The sequence below is a fragment of the Protopterus annectens genome, chromosome 9.part0 (genome assembly GCF_019279795.1).
Source record: "Protopterus annectens isolate FY-2018-M chromosome 9.part0, PAN1.0, whole genome shotgun sequence".
NCBI lineage: Eukaryota > Metazoa > Chordata > Ceratodontiformes > Protopteridae > Protopterus > Protopterus annectens.
Window position 1 is genome coordinate 1,038,286,827 of NC_056743.1, and position 16,151 is coordinate 1,038,302,977.

Sequence of the window (16,151 nt, forward strand, 5' to 3'; positions counted from 1 at the left end):
TTACATTGCTAAGACAGTCTGACTTGTCTAGTTTCTTATAATGCATGCAATAATTACTGGTAGAATCCTAAAACAGAAAGAATGAATTTGCCAGCATGGAGTAAGAATAAAAGTATTCTGTTTAAGGATAGTTATTTTGCCAGCATGGTTTAAGAATGAAAATATTCTGTTGTATTATACTATTAAAACATTTATATGACTTCAAAAGAACAGCAGGAAGCGTTTAGCATAAATAGGCATGCGCTATTCATTTATTGAAATCTTGCTATATCTGAACTGTGTTGTTTCTTTTAGATATGAAGAAGAAATAAATCTACGAACTAATGCAGAGAATGAGTTTGTGAAACTGAAAAAGGTAACAAATCAGCATAGTCAGTGACAGATGGAAGGAAATTCACAGACATTGCATGTTTAAACATACACACATAGCATTCACATACACACACACACACACACACACACACACACACACACACACACACACACACACACATTTTTTATTTGTGGGATGGACAACATGGAAGCCATATCTTGCAAATGTACAAAATTTCACAGAATATCCAGATTTTTACCTCATATTTTTTGTCTCTTCCTCGTAAAATTTGTGGTTTTCTGAGGATTGAAGCCACTAAATAACGGCATACATTTGAGTTTCAGACTTCATATCCTTTGGAAAATGCATGCTAACACAAAACCTGCCATTCTAGCAACTTAATTTATAAAGCAATATTTAATATCAGTCCCTATTTTTGGGCCTTTGTCCCCCTACAGTTTTAGGCTTTGTCCAGATTTCTTGCACTAAAAGGTCGAGAGGTATGAAGGTAGCTCAGTGATTAAGATTTCTGCCTTTGAGCTAAATAGCTCAGTTCTGATTTTCCCCATTTTGACAGTCATTTTAGCAGAGTTTACATGATTTGAGTAAGCTTATCATTCTACTTCCAAACACCTGGACATTTTAATTAATTGTTTACTTAACCAAGAGTCCCTGCATTTTGTAGTTAGTAGTTAGACTTTTGAAATATAGCAAAAGTGTAAAACCACTGCTCTGTAAACATGAAGTGATTACAAGTATTTCTACAGACTCACATTTCACAGAATTTCAACACTCTGAAAAAAAAAATGCTGAAGATTCATTTAATTGAAAGGTCATTTCACTGCATCAGAGTTTGGAGAAAGCATCATATATTACTTTGTTTCCGCACCCTACACTTACTTATAAATCCTAACTTCAGGGTCATACAACTGCAGAGAAAAGAGAAAGCCTACACAAAGTGAATTATTGCTACATGCGTGCAGAAAGGATTATTTTGCCAGCATGGGGTAAGAATGAAAATATTCTATTTAAGTATACTTATTTTGCCAAGATGGGGTAAGAATGAAAATATTCTGAGTAAGCTTAGAAACTGCACCAGCAATGATAATCTAAAGAAAACAATGGTGATCTGGTTGACAACTGTCCACATAAACATACATTTCTACATAGTTCTAATTGTCCAAACCACAACTTTTACAGTTTTCTGTGAACTGAGAATCCACCAAATAAGCTTTCAACTGCTTTATTCAATTATTTGTGATTCAAAGAAATGTGATATTTACATATGCAAAACTCTGTATCTATATCTGTATCATATATATATATATATATATATATATATATATATATATATATATATATATATATATATATATATATATAGTTTTAGACATCTCTCCCTTTTCTAATTTCTCCAAATCTTTTGGGTTTCTAATACCATGACAGGAATGGACCCCATTCCTAAGTCAGAATGCGATTAAAGTTCATGAAATTAGTATTGTTTCAATCTTTGATGTCAGCCAAAAGTGCTCTCTGCAGTACCTACAATGTGCCCAGTAATGACTCCTTCTGCAATTCGCATGGAGTGATATGTATTGGTAACATATCTAAATATGACTGTAGATTCTTTTTTTAAGACCCGTTGCTCCTACTACTATTGGAACTGTCTGGGCATCCTTCTTCCACATTGCTCTCATTTCTGCCTGCAAATCCTGATATTTTATGACTTTTTCTCTCTCTGTACACAAGGCACTGTAGTCACTGGGTATAGCGATTTCAATGATCAATGCTTCTTTTGTTTTCTTTTCATAGACCAGTATACCCGGTTTTCTAGCATCTATCTTTTGAACTGTTGGCAATGGGTGATCCCATTCGATGTAAACTTCATCATTTTCTATGATGCTTTGTTGCTTATGTTTCCAATGTTTTTCAGCCACTTCAATCCCTACAATGTTTGCACAATCCCCAGTGCAACAGTCTTGCCACATTATTATGCCTTTCAGTATACTGAATTTCTGCCATTAGTATGTCACAACCAGCATATACATGTTTATGTATACATAGACTACAAAAATAAGATATATATATATATATATATATATATATATATATATATATATATATATATATATATATATGTAGGTCCCTATCAGTTGATCAAGTTTTCAGAAATTCAAAGTCCGTACGGTCAAGACCATATGATTGAGTTTTTCAAAACTTGAAGCTTTTGAACGGAGATCGTAATACAGTGAGGATTGGGAATTTTACCCTTTTCCTCACTGTAGTGTGATCTTGGAGTTTGTTTATATAATTTGCAGAGGGGTGTAGGGGGGTGCCCCCTGCAAAAAATGTAAGAAAGGTAGATTTTTGTGTTTTTTTGATGTTCAGGTTATTTATTTATTTATTTATTTATTTACATTTGTTTATCAGGAAAGTCCACTCAGCCAGAATGAGCCCATTTTCTATGAAGGCCTGGGGAGAAAAGCTCCAATAAACATGTCAGTAGAGAACTGAATTACTTACAGAAATAGAATTAACAAAAGATGGACACAAATGAAATAATTAAGGAGTTTATACAGACCAAAATAACACAGACAAGCACTTGAGTAAGAATCAGTAGCAATATACAATGACTAGATATTATGCTGCAAATTCCAATTGTTTTGTCAAAAACAATTAGCTGTAGATAAAAGGAAAAAAATGAAATGAAAAAGGTAATAGAGTTGTGTGTCAGAGATTGAAATTAAAACAGTTATAGATGTGTGTGAGAAGTCATAGTATGGGAAAGGTCAGGTTATGTGAGGTCGGGGTCTAGATCATGGGCATTGCCATTGAGTAGACAGATGTAGGTGAAGGGCCTTTTTGAAGGAGCTAACATCCTTAGTGGATCTGAGAGGTGATGGAAGTGAGTTTCAAAGTTTGGCAATACAGAAGGAGTAAAGCATTTGGCCAGCGGAGAGCTTAGGTTTTTAAACAAGCAGTAAAGTCTGATTTTCAGATCTAAAGGGTCTAGTTGGATGGTATAGTGTTAGAATGGAGCAAAGTGATGGGCAGTCAAAAGGTTTACAAATTATTTTGTGAGCTGTAGTTAGTTGTTGGTAGGTAAGGTACTGTGGTGGTTCACACCATTTGAGTGTGTGTATTGAGGAACAGTGATGGGAGGAGTATGTAGCATTGGGTGCAAATTTTGCGATTTTATTGTAGCAAGTCTCCATTTTAGTTTTTAGGGAGGATTGTATGTCGGTGAGGATAGGAGTGCCACATAATAGAAATGGTAGTAAGAAAGTAGAGGCAAGGGCTGCTTAGCGGAAGGGTTTAGGAAGTGTTTGTGTCTATAGAGAGTGCCAAGTTTTGTGTAGGTCTTTCTGATATTACTGTGAATGTGTTGGTCAAAGGTTAAGTTTTCATATAAGTTTTCATCTATGGTAACACCTAGTAATTTTGTGTGTGGGACTACTTCTAGGACAGTTTTGTTTAGTGAATAGATGGTGAAGTCTGGTTTGTTTATCAGGGTGGTTTTCCTAGGGGTGAAGAGAAGAAGTTTAGTTTTGTTGGGACTGAGTGCAAAATGATTGTTAGTCATCCATGTTTCAGTGGATGAGAATGCCTGTTGTGTAAGTGTAAGTAATTTGGGTATGGTATTGGCGGTGCAAATTATTGTTGAGTTGTCCGCATACTGAATAACAGAGGTTATTGCTAACACAGAAGTGGAAGTCATTAATAAAAATGCTGAAGAGTAGAGGCTCTAGTATGGAACCTTGAGGAACCCCTGTAAGAGTATGTAGGAATGGTGAGAAGGAGCTTTGCCATTTAGTGGATTGTTGTCTATTGGAAAGATAGTTAATAAACCAGAGTAGAGTGGGGGGGGGGGCATACCCAGTGTGGAAAGCTTTGAGAGAAGAAGGGAGTGAGAGATAATATCAGCAGCCTTAGACTGAGAAAAAGGTGGAAACTAGCTTGCCTTCTTTGTGAGCTTGGTTAACTGTATTTAGAAATGATAAGAGTGCAGTGGTGGTACTGTAGGCTGGGTGAAAGCCATGTTGAGTAGGAGACAGCAGTTGGTTAGTCAGTATGTAGTGTTGGACTTGGGTGTGAATAAATTTTTCTAGGATTTTTGACATAGGGGAAAGTATAGATATAGGACGAACATTGGAGGTATCTATAGTTGGAGGTATCTATGCAACTGCCACATTTATGCAGGGGGAGAGTATGGGTTCCTATTACATAATCAAATTATTGAAACTTCGAACGTAATAAGGTCGAACCCATATGTTCAAAGTTTCAACAATTTGAACGTGTAAAATAAAAAAATAACAAAAATAAAAAAACCTAACTAACTGATGTAAGCGGGGGGGGGGCATGTCCCCCTGCACTCCCCCACCCCCCCTGCTCTTTAAATATACCAACTCTGAGACTGCACTACAGTGCGGATAGGGAAGATTTCCCCCTGCTTACCACCATCAGGTAAGTTTTTTATTGTTTTATTTTCTTTTTTTTACGTATTCGAACTTTTATAAGTTCAGACATATGGTTTCGACCATATGGCGTTCAAACTTGTAAAAGTTCGATTACATAATAGGAACCCAGAGAATATATGCTTTCTTCCATATATATAGGATTCCTGTATTGATCTATTTAACGGTATGCTAATGGGGTAGGCGTTAGTTCAAGCTGACATCTAAAGGTATTCTGGGTGTAGGTTATCAGGGGCAGACCTACCTGGTTTAAGCTTGAGAATAAGTTTAGTTAGGATGGTAGTATGTATAGGGGAGAGAGAAAAAGTAGATGAGGGAGAGTCTGCTGGAGGGTTGTGAGGATGGCAGTGGGTAGAATGAAGAGGTGGGGGTGAGACGGAGGCAATGAGTTTGGCTATGATTTCTGTGAAGTATGAGTTAAATATAGTGGCAATTTCTAGTAGTGTTTTATCAGGATGCAGACAGGGGTTGGCATTTGTGTCAGGGTTTAGTAGAGAAGAAATAAAGCTCCAAAATCTTTTTGGATTTTGTTTGAAGTTTTGCTGTGGTTCATTGTAATGATTTTTTTTGTCATTAATGACTAGGTGCTTTACTTGGTTATGAAGCTGCCTGTACTGTTGGAGGTTGGAAGGGTTTTTAGTTTTATGACATGTTTTCTAGGTTTTATCTCTGATGACAATAAGCTGCCTGGTATTTCTGGATAGCCAGGTGGTGTGTTTGAATTTTACTCATTTTTGACAGAGAGGGGCTACGTTATTTAAAACTTTTAGGAATGTTGAATTAAAGAATTAAACAGCTTCATCTAGTGGGAAGGTCTTCAATACATTCCAATTGGAATTTAGGTGGTCATTGAAAACAGTAGGGTTAAAGTGAATTAGATTTCTAATTAATTTGTACTGATGTTAGTTAGGTAAAAGGGAGGTTTTGTGTATGGTGTAGGCAGGTTGGTGGTCACTGATGTTGCAAAGAAGGGTGCCTGCTTCATAAAATTTGCTGGGGTCAGAAACTAGGATCCAATCTATAACCGAACCACCATTATTGTTTTTAGCTGGTCTAGTTACATCCGTGATTAACTGGGTAAATATATAGAGGTTAATGCTGGGAGATGAGGAGTAGTTTGATCAATCGTGCCAGTTTATGTTGACATTGCCTAGTATGATTGTTTCATTGTTAATATTTTTAGAAATCCAGGGTAAGATTTCCTCAAGAAGGGGAATTTTATTGCCTGGTGGAAGGTATAAGGTTATTATACATACATTTTTATAGTCACTGATTTTTAGAAAAGAGATTAGTAATTCAGCAGTGGAGAATTATGGAATAGGATTTGATTAGGGAATAATAGTAAAATGATGTGGGTAGAGGAGGGCAACACCCCCACCTTTTTTTATGGGATCTGTCCATTTTCTGAAACTTGATCATATGGGCTCATGGATTCTTCAATATTTTTTCAAGGTTCTGAAAAGTCAATCATCTGCCATATGGAGGAAGAGATAAATACAAATAAATTACCAGCAGGGATTTAGTATGGCAGCTTGTGCAAAGGATTAATGTAACTGGCTGTTAAAGAACTGCTTCATGTAGTGCAGAGTTTGATTCCCTTAACCTCCATTTTCCTACTGTGTGACACTGAGCAAATTGCTTAAATAGAAAGTGCTCTGAGAAAACTGGGCCAGTCTCCTCAGCTGTCTCTTGGAACACTTGCTTTGTAATGTTTTTATTAACCTATTTCTCTTTCTCTCTGTGTATATGGATGTCTTTATGATTGAACTGGCACATGATTGACATCTGTTTAGTCGACACCATTTGGTCAACAGAAGCAGATGGTCAACATGTGTGCAGGACTGACAATCCCTGGGTATGGGAATATTCCTTTTCTTTCTGCACTATGTGATCTTGGAGATACTACATATAATTTGCAGGGGGCATGGGGGGGGTGCAGCCTCCAACATGGTAGGATGCATGGAGACTTGGACTGCTGCAAAATCTCTTGTTGTGGTTTCACCTACTCCAGGGTTAATCCTCAGAGCATGTGCAATTCCTGTGATATTCTGCATGTCAACCTTTTGATGTCAATATTTTGCACATTGATTATTTGCTCCTTCAAAAAAAAAAAAAAAAAAAAACAATACATATATATATATATATAAACACACACACACAAACACAAACACACATCCTTGTACATATATGGATTGATATGGATGCAGATATAGATATAGATATAGACATATGTGAGTGTGAGGGGGTATGCAATTTAGATCATTACTGCATAATGTTAATTTTTTTAAATGATTTATTTTCGTCCATACCGCATAAAGAAGGTATGGAATTGTTTGAAGAAGCTTTGGTAGAGTATGGCAAGTTTTCTCAAAATGACTTTCGTTTGATTTTGACCCTTATGGATTTAGTTTTGACTAACAATTTTATACATTATGAGGGTGAGTTCTTCAGGCAGGTTCAGGGGGTTGCTATGGGTGCACGTTGTGCGCCCACTTATGCTAATATTATTTTGGATATATGGGAACAGAAGTTTGTACTCAATTCCAGGTTTAAAAAGTGTTGGAAATTATATAAGCGCTACCTGGACGATATATGTTTGTTATGGATTGGTACTGAGAGGGAATTTTCTGCCTTTTTTGATTATTTATCTGGCACTACTAGCTTCCTTACCTTTACCTATAATAAGAACAAAGATTGTCTACAATATTTAGATATTTATGTAGGGAAGGAGGAAGGTAAGTTTTTTTCAAAGGTTTATAGGAAAGATAATTATTCTAATTCTTACCTGTCCTATTCTAGTGCACACCCACATCACCACAAAAAAGGAATTATTAAAGGGCAGTACGTGAGGGCTAGTAGAATGTGCTCTAGGAATGAAGATTTTCATGAAGAATGTGAGAAGTTACATAGTATGTTCCTAGAGAGAGGATACCCTGATGTACTAATATTTGAAGTAGAAAAGGAAGTGGTGTCTGGGAGAGACAATAAATTTCATCCAATCTTAGGAATAGATGAACCAGTGAATTCTGGGTGCCAGTTAGATGGGTTTGATGGTACTAATAATCTGGTTCTGGATTATAATGGAGAAGCGAAATTTATTTTCAACTTAATAAAGACTGAATGGCAAAAATTTGGCGAGTTGTCGGATTTGAACCGCCTTTTTGAACTGCCGTTGAAATGCACCTTTAGGAAGGGAAAGAACCTTAAAAATTATTTTGAAACAAAGGGTAGGGGTCAATTTTGGAAGAAGGGCAGAATTGGAACATTTAAATGCGGTAGTTGTCCGCAATGCTCGTTTATATATGCCCGTGATTCAGTTCATATACAGAGTAGGGATATATTGGTGAGGAGTACTGAATATGCGAATTGTCATACAAGTGGAATTATTTATTTGAGCATCTGTAAAAAATGCCAAGCTTTTTATGTGGGGAAATCTGAACGTAAATTGAAAAATCGGATTTATGAGCATAATTACGATATTAAAAATGGGTGCCCCAATAATGCTTTGGCTAGACATAAAATAAAATGTTTGGATGCAGAATTCCACTTTTTTGTACTGGAAGTGGTTAAGAAAGATATACGAGGGGGGCCATGGGAGGATACGATTGAATATAAAGAACTGCTATGGCAGCTACAGTTGGAATCGTATACCAAACCAGGCCTTAATAATATTGTATCCTTATTGCCTGTGTTGAAATTGAGGGCTGCCAAGCTTTGAGGGATATTCTTATTCTCAAAATTAAAAGGTTAATTTTTAAAGTGTTTTGTATTATTGCACCCTTTTATTTTTTTCCCCCTTGGATGTAAGGAATTTAACCCTATAACTGTGTGGCAATATTTATTTATCAACTAAGTTCTATGTTTTATAGAATAAGATAGGAAGCTATAACCCTAATAGTTTATAAGTATTTTTGGATTCCGTGTAACATCCCTATTTGAACACTAGAGGGAGTATGTGGACTAGCAAAATGGATAAGATACAGGCAGATATTTTTATATATTTTAGTTTATATATTCTTTTTTATATGTATGAATGATCTATAGTGTTATATGTATTTTGTAAATGAATGGAGTTTTCTTGTTTGTTATTTAATTAAGATTTAAGCAATGTGTTGGTTTAGTTTTCAAATTTATGAGTTTTTAAAGTTTTTAAAGGTTTCTTGTAAGCATGAGTTAGTAAGCTGTAATTAGATGATGAATTACAAATGTGCTTCATTAATTAGTTAATTGATATTAATTGAATGTATTTATATGGGAGGGTAAAATGGATGAATTGTATTGCATCTGAAGAAGTGTCTGAAACGAAAACGCAGGTGTGGAGACATAGCGTTTGTGCCTTGGAGTGTTCTGGATTTTCGTTTGTGTTCCAGTCGTTTTGTGGTAATAAAATACTTCTTACCAGCAAGGATTTAGTTGCCTTCCTCCTCTGGTGCTTTTGCTACTAGTGTGTGTTTGTTTGGTGCTAGCCTCCTTTTGTTGGTTGTTCTGGTCGAGTTATGGAGGTGGAGGAGGGCACTATAGCACCGATTGAAGGTGAATCACGGCTGGACACTAACGTTAAGTTGGATTTTCTGTCTGGGCAATTAACCCAACTTATTGAGCTTATGACCAAGGGAAGTAGCGTTACGCAGAGTTCACCTTCAGCATTTCCACTGAATCAGGAAGCTCTCCCAAGGAGGGAGAGGCGGAGATGCAGGCAGCGGTCCAATAGTCAGTCGGACTATGAAGGGTTTTCTGGGGAGAGACCACTTTTCGGGTCTGGAGCAGTTGATGGCAGTGAATTTGGTAATGGAGTACCAATGTGTTTAAGGTCATTGCAAAGTGAAGACCAGAATCCAGCGGCTAAGCAGCGAATGGAGGTTTCGAATGGAGCGAGACCTAAGCAGTATGGACATAACGCTAGAGGCTTTAGTGATAATGCAGTGAATTCTCAACAGACAGGTACCAGCCAAAAAGACACTAATTATGGACAGTTGGACTTTAACTCTGTTTTAAAAGCTAAATATTGTTTTAATTCTAAAAATCTGCCTAGTAATAGGGATGTTGAGTTTAATAGTACGTTTAAGCAGAACATGGATCGTTTTGACGAAATGCTGTTTAAATTCAAAAATTTAGAGCTTGAGAATGCCTATTTGAAGGAATGTATAAGTTTGAGTATTGTCCCGAAAGGGTTAAGGATATGCAAGTACCCCAATAAAGTGAAAGTAGGGTCTGATTTCCATCAGGAATTATTGAATATTTTTAATAATTGTGGCCTTGACATTTTAAAAGCTATAGTGAAGGAAAATTCCAGGGTTATGGAGGGTCTTAATTTGGAATTAGAGGAACTGAATAAGGTGATAGTTAATGACCTTTTGTTTTCCATGGATGAAAACCGAAAAAAATATCAGAGTATGTTAAATAATATTGAGAGGAGTTTAGCCAATGTTTTTGAAAGAAAGTGCAAAAAGCTTGGGAGGGACATGGAGGAATATAAACAAAAAACTAATTACCCCAACCCAAGAGGTGCCTATATTAATAATAAAAAATTTAACTTTCAGCCCAACCAAGAAGTAGATTTTGAAGAGGCAGAACAAGGACAGGATAATATTGGTTTGAGTGATGAACAGGAGTTCCCAGAGTTGAGAAGATCTGAACGTATAAGGAACTATAACCAAAGGAATTTCCAAAAAAACTTCCAGGAGGGGGAGGGGGGGCTATACCAACGGACCCACTACAGGAATTACAACAAGAACAATCAGAAGTGGTAGTAGGATTGGATGGTGAGCAAATTGGTGTGCCCCAGAATGATGGAGTGGTGAAGGAAGGGATAGTTTGTAAAAGGAATGGGTACAATATATATAACTATAGTGCCCTGGAAGTTAATGAAGTATACTTCCAATTGTTCACAAAGGGACTAAAATTTGTACCAAATAAAAAAGCTGATGTTAGTAAAGTTCTTATTGATTTAAAATTGTTTATTCGAAAGAAAAATTTTGAACTTTTGTTCCAGAAACAGAATGGAAATGTTATAGGTACAGGTGTTAATAATTTAAGGAAAAGAAGTATTTTTAACCCTCCTATAAATCAGCAGCTTAAAAATTTCGAGAACTTAGTGGAAAAAAGAATTAGGAATGAACTGTCCAATAGAAGAGTCACTCCGAATCTTACAATGGAAGAAAATAGGTTATTGCAACAATTAGCAGGCGATAAGAATATTCGGATTTCAAAACCGGATAAGGGAGGGGGCACTGTTATGATGGACCAGATAGTGTATGATTCCAAAATGATGGAATTGTTGCTGAATGGAGATAGGTATGAGAGGTCATCTGTGAATGAGATCAATATAGGCAACCAAAAAGTGGGGGTTGTGTTAAATGACCTGCTCTTGGAGGGGTCTATTGATATTAATACCTTCAGGTACTTGTCAGTGGTCAAACCAAAAGTACCAGTAATATTTGGAGTGCCGAAGGTCCATAAAAATATTAATAACCCACCTATGAGACCAATCGTCGCTTCTGAGGGTTCAGTGACAGCCCCCATTGCTAAGTGGTTAGACGTTAAACTTAAAGAAGTTTTAAAGGAAGGGCCAGGTATAGTTAAAGACTCCTGGGACCTACTAAGGAATTTGAAGGAAGAACTGTTTGATGAAAATTTATTGTTTATTACTCTAGATATTATTGATTTATTTTCGTCCATACCGCATAAAGAAGGTATGGAATTGTTTGAAGAAGCTTTGGTAGAGTATGGCAAGTTTTCTCAAAATGACTTTCGTTTGATTTTGACCCTTATGGATTTAGTTTTGACTAACAATTTTATACATTATGAGGGTGAGTTCTTCAGGCAGGTTCAGGGGGTTGCTATGGGTGCACGTTGTGCGCCCACTTATGCTAATATTATTTTGGATATATGGGAACAGAAGTTTGTACTCAATTCCAGGTTTAAAAAGTGTTGGAAATTATATAAGCTCTACCTGGACGATATATGTTTGTTATGGATTGGTACTGAGAGGGAATTTTCTGCCTTTTTTGATTATTTATCTGGCACTACTAGCTTCCTTACCTTTACCTATAATAAGAACAAAGATTGTCTACAATATTTAGATATTTATGTAGGGAAGGAGGAAGGTAAGTTTTTTTCAAAGGTTTATAGGAAAGATAATTATTCTAATTCTTACCTGTCCTATTCTAGTGCACACCCACATCACCACAAAAAAGGAATTATTAAAGGGCAGTACGTGAGGGCTAGTAGAATGTGCTCTAGGAATGAAGATTTTCATGAAGAATGTGAGAAGTTACATAGTATGTTCCTAGAGAGAGGATACCCTGATGTACTAATATTTGAAGTAGAAAAGGAAGTGGTGTCTGGGAGAGACAATAAATTTCATCCAATCTTAGGAATAGATGAACCAGTGAATTCTGGGTGCCAGTTAGATGGGTTTGATGGTACTAATAATCTGGTTCTGGATTATAATGGGGAAGCGAAATTTATTTTCAACTTAATAAAGACTGAATGGCAAAAATTTGGCGAGTTGTCGGATTTGAACCGCCTTTTTGAACAGCCGTTGAAATGCACCTTTAGGAAGGGAAAGAACCTTAGAAATTATTTTGAAACAAAGGGTAGGGGTCAATTTTGGAAGAAGGGCAGAATTGGAACATTTAAATGCGGTAGTTGTCCGCAATGCTCGTTTATATATGCCCGTGATTCAGTTCATATACAGAGTAGGGATAAATTGGTGAGGAGTACTGAATATGCGAATTGTCATACAAGTGGAATTATTTATTTGAGCATCTGTAAAAAATGCCAAGCTTTTTATGTGGGGAAATCCGAACGTAAATTGAAAAATCGGATTTATGAGCATAATTACGATATTAAAAATGGGTGCCCCAATAATGCTTTGGCTAGACATAAAATAAAATGTTTGGATGCAGAATTCCACTTTTTTGTACTGGAAGTGGTTAAGAAAGATATCTGAGGGGCCATGGGAGGATACGATTGAATATAAAGAACTGCTATGGCAGCTACAGTTGGAATCGTATACCAAACCAGGCCTTAATAATATTGTATCCTTATTGCCTGTGTTGAAATTGAGGGCTGCCAAGCTTTGAGGGATATTCTTATTCTCAAAATTAAAAGGTTAATTTTTAAAGTGTTTTGTATTATTGCACCCTTTTATTTTTTCCCCCTTGGATGTAAGGAATTTAACCCTATAACTGTGTGGCAATATTTATTTATCAACTAAGTTCTATGTTTTATAGAATAAGATAGGAAGCTATAACCCTAATAGTTTATAAGTATTTTTGGATTCCGTGTAACATCCCTATTTGAACACTAGAGAGAGTATGTGGACTAACAAAATGGATAAGATACAGGCAGATATTTTTATATATTTTAGTTTATATATTATTTTTTATATGTATGAATGATCTATAGTGTTATATGTATTTTGTAAATGAATGGAGTTTTCTTGTTTGCTATTTAATTAAGATTTAAGCAATGTGTTGGTTTAGTTTTCAAATTTATGAGTTTTTAAAGTTTTTAAAGGTTTCTTGTAAGCATGAGTTAGTAAGCTGTAATTAGATGATGAATTACAAATGTGCTTCATTAATTAGTTAATTGATATTAATTGAATCTATTTATATGGGAGGGTAAAATGGATGAATTGTATTGCATCTGAAGAAGTGTCTGAAACGAAAACGCAGGTGTGGAGACATAGCGTTTGTGCCTTGGAGTGTTCTGGATTTTCGTTTGTGTTCCAGTCGTTTTGTGGTAATAAAATACTTCTTACCAGCAAGGATTTAGTTGCCTTCCTCCTCTGGTGCTTTTGCTACTAGTGTATCTTGGAGATACTACATATAATTTGCAGGGGGCATGGGGGGTGCAGCCTCCAACATAGTAGGATGCATGGAGACTTGGACTGCTGCAAAATCTCTTGTTGTGGTTTCACCTACTCCAGGGTTAATCCTCAGAGCATGTGCAATTCCTGTGATATTCTGCATGTCAACCTTTTGATGTCAATATTTTGTACATTGATTATTTGCTCCTTCAAAAAAAAAAAAAAAAAAACAATACATATATATATATATATATAAACATACACACACAAACACAAACACACATCCTTGTACATATATGGATTGATATGGATGCAGATATAGATATAGATATAGACATATGTGAGTGTGAGGGGGTATGCAATTTAGATCATTACTGCATAATGTTAATTTTTTTAAATGAATTATCTTTTTTCAGGATGTCGATGCTGCATTCATGGATAAAGTAAGATTAGAAGCTCAAGCTGACAGTCTCCGTGATGAACTTGAGTTCCGTAAGACTCTTTGTGCACAGGTACTACTGAAGAAACTTTTATATATAGCCATAAATGCTTCCAAAGCTTTTGGCACACTTTTCTGAATTAAAAGTTAATGCAAAGGCTGCAGATAAGAGCAGCACTGGGTGTCATTCCCTGTCTGGCAGGTTATACTCTAAGATTATAAAATATTGAAGTGATGCTATGTCCACTTTTTCAATCTTCAGATTTTAGATTTTGACATCCAGTCAGAGACATTCATTAAAACAGACTTAAAATCATTGCAATACAATGTTAATTTTGGCACTGTACATCCAGTCTTTAAACTTTAATAACTGGCTTTGAGATTTGTAACAATGATACCTATTCAAATGTTTTATTTTGATGTTTGTTTGTTTGTGTCTTTCGGCTTTTCCCGGTTAGGGGTCGCCACAGCGGAACTCCGGTCCGCTAATGATTGGCAGTTGATTTTTACGTACCGGCTTGCCACGCCTGATGCACAACCTTCAACGAAGGTACGCCCATTCACGCATGTCTCCATGCAGAAGACGCTCTAGCTGAGGATCGAACCGGACAGCGTCTTACTGGGAGGTGACAATGCTACCGCAGCACCACCACCGCGCAAATGTTTTATTTTGATAGCCACTGAAAATCTTTTGCTATGTCTTTTCTCTTCAATAGGCCAGAATTTTTGTGACTGCATAATTAATATTCCCACTAGCCATTTGAGTATTATTGACTAGATGCAGATGAAGTTTTAATCAACTCTTTAACAAGTTATTCACTCTCAACCTGTTTCATCAAGGTAAAGTTCTGGTGGTCTATAGGTCATTTACTTTGGAACTGACATCCAAGGCGCATGGCGCTCTCCCCTTAGTTCTCTTTAAGAAAAGTATTCTAATGACAGAAAATTACCATGTTCTGCAGGTTTCTTACAATATACATCTAACCTCTAAGTTGCATCCATTCAGCTCTTCACTAAATTTCTTACTGTTCCTCTCATTTTGATCATTTTAGTCCCAAAACTATGTATAAAACATTTAATTAGACATACAACTACTCAGATTACCTGTGATTTTAAAAACTACCTGCTCTGCCTGCCAAATAATATTTTAAGCAAAGATTCTTCGTTTAGTTTTTTTCCAGTTTTAAAATCCCATCCACTTCTTAGACCTTTAATATTATAATTTAATAAGAGTTACTTATATTATTTCTCTGATAGACTCTTTTACATTGAGTCAGACTGGAAGAAATTATTCTTATAGAATTAAATTATGCTCAGCTTTGTTTCCCAGTTGGCTACTTGCTAAGGTGAGAATTATTTTTTCTTATTAAAAATTGTGTTTCACTGCAAATCCTGACTTGCCTACAAGCTTTGAAAAACACTGGCAAAAAGCCAAGGTTTTGCTTTGCTTTGATATAAGAACCTCTCACATGTTACTCTTGTTACAGTAAAATGTTTTCTATAGGTACCAAATTTAGTTTATCTGATGTGCTACAGAGATGTTTTTTGGCCATTTTATTTTCTTTCACTATCTGTGTCTACTCGTGTCTACGCTTGTCACTATTGTCACTAATTGGCAGTATAGGGGCATCCATTCAGACTTGTGCTGTGTTAGAGTGGGTGTTAATAACTGATTTTTCTACCAAAGCTATTTTTCTGCTTAACATTTCAATGAACATTATAAATGATGCTGCTTAAAATATTCAACTATTTCCATATACATGTAATAAAATATTTGTTTTGTAATTGGCAGGAACTGCAAGTTGTACAGAGCAGTGTTGAAGACATCAATGCCATTATTCAGATGAACAACAACCGGGAATTGGACATGAAAGACATGATTGCCAATTACAAAGCTCAGCTTGATGTCATAACGCAAAACAACAGAGCAGACATCGATAACCAGTTTAAGCAAAAGGTACGGGAAGGGCTGCTGATGAGGTGACAGAAACTGACATACAGCAAGAGTGAATAAATATAGTAAATGTATTATCAAATAAAATCACTAGAGAAATTCTATGAGCTTATCTCTATGTCAACCAAAAAATGTGAAATGCAGGAAATGGCATG

At 36.0% G+C, this 16,151-nt stretch overlaps 1 protein-coding gene across 1 annotated transcript in view; it reads left to right on the forward strand.

Moving 5' to 3' along the window:
• Positions 1 to 16,151, forward strand: part of LOC122811778 (keratin, type II cytoskeletal 2 epidermal-like) — a gene marked incomplete in the record, with an annotated part of 49,841 nt that overhangs the window by 21,190 nt on the left and 12,500 nt on the right. Inside the window, 3 exon segments of the mRNA XM_044083838.1 lie at positions 295 to 355; positions 14,020 to 14,115; positions 15,835 to 15,999. Coding sequence (XP_043939773.1) covers positions 295 to 355; positions 14,020 to 14,115; positions 15,835 to 15,999 — 322 coding nt within the window.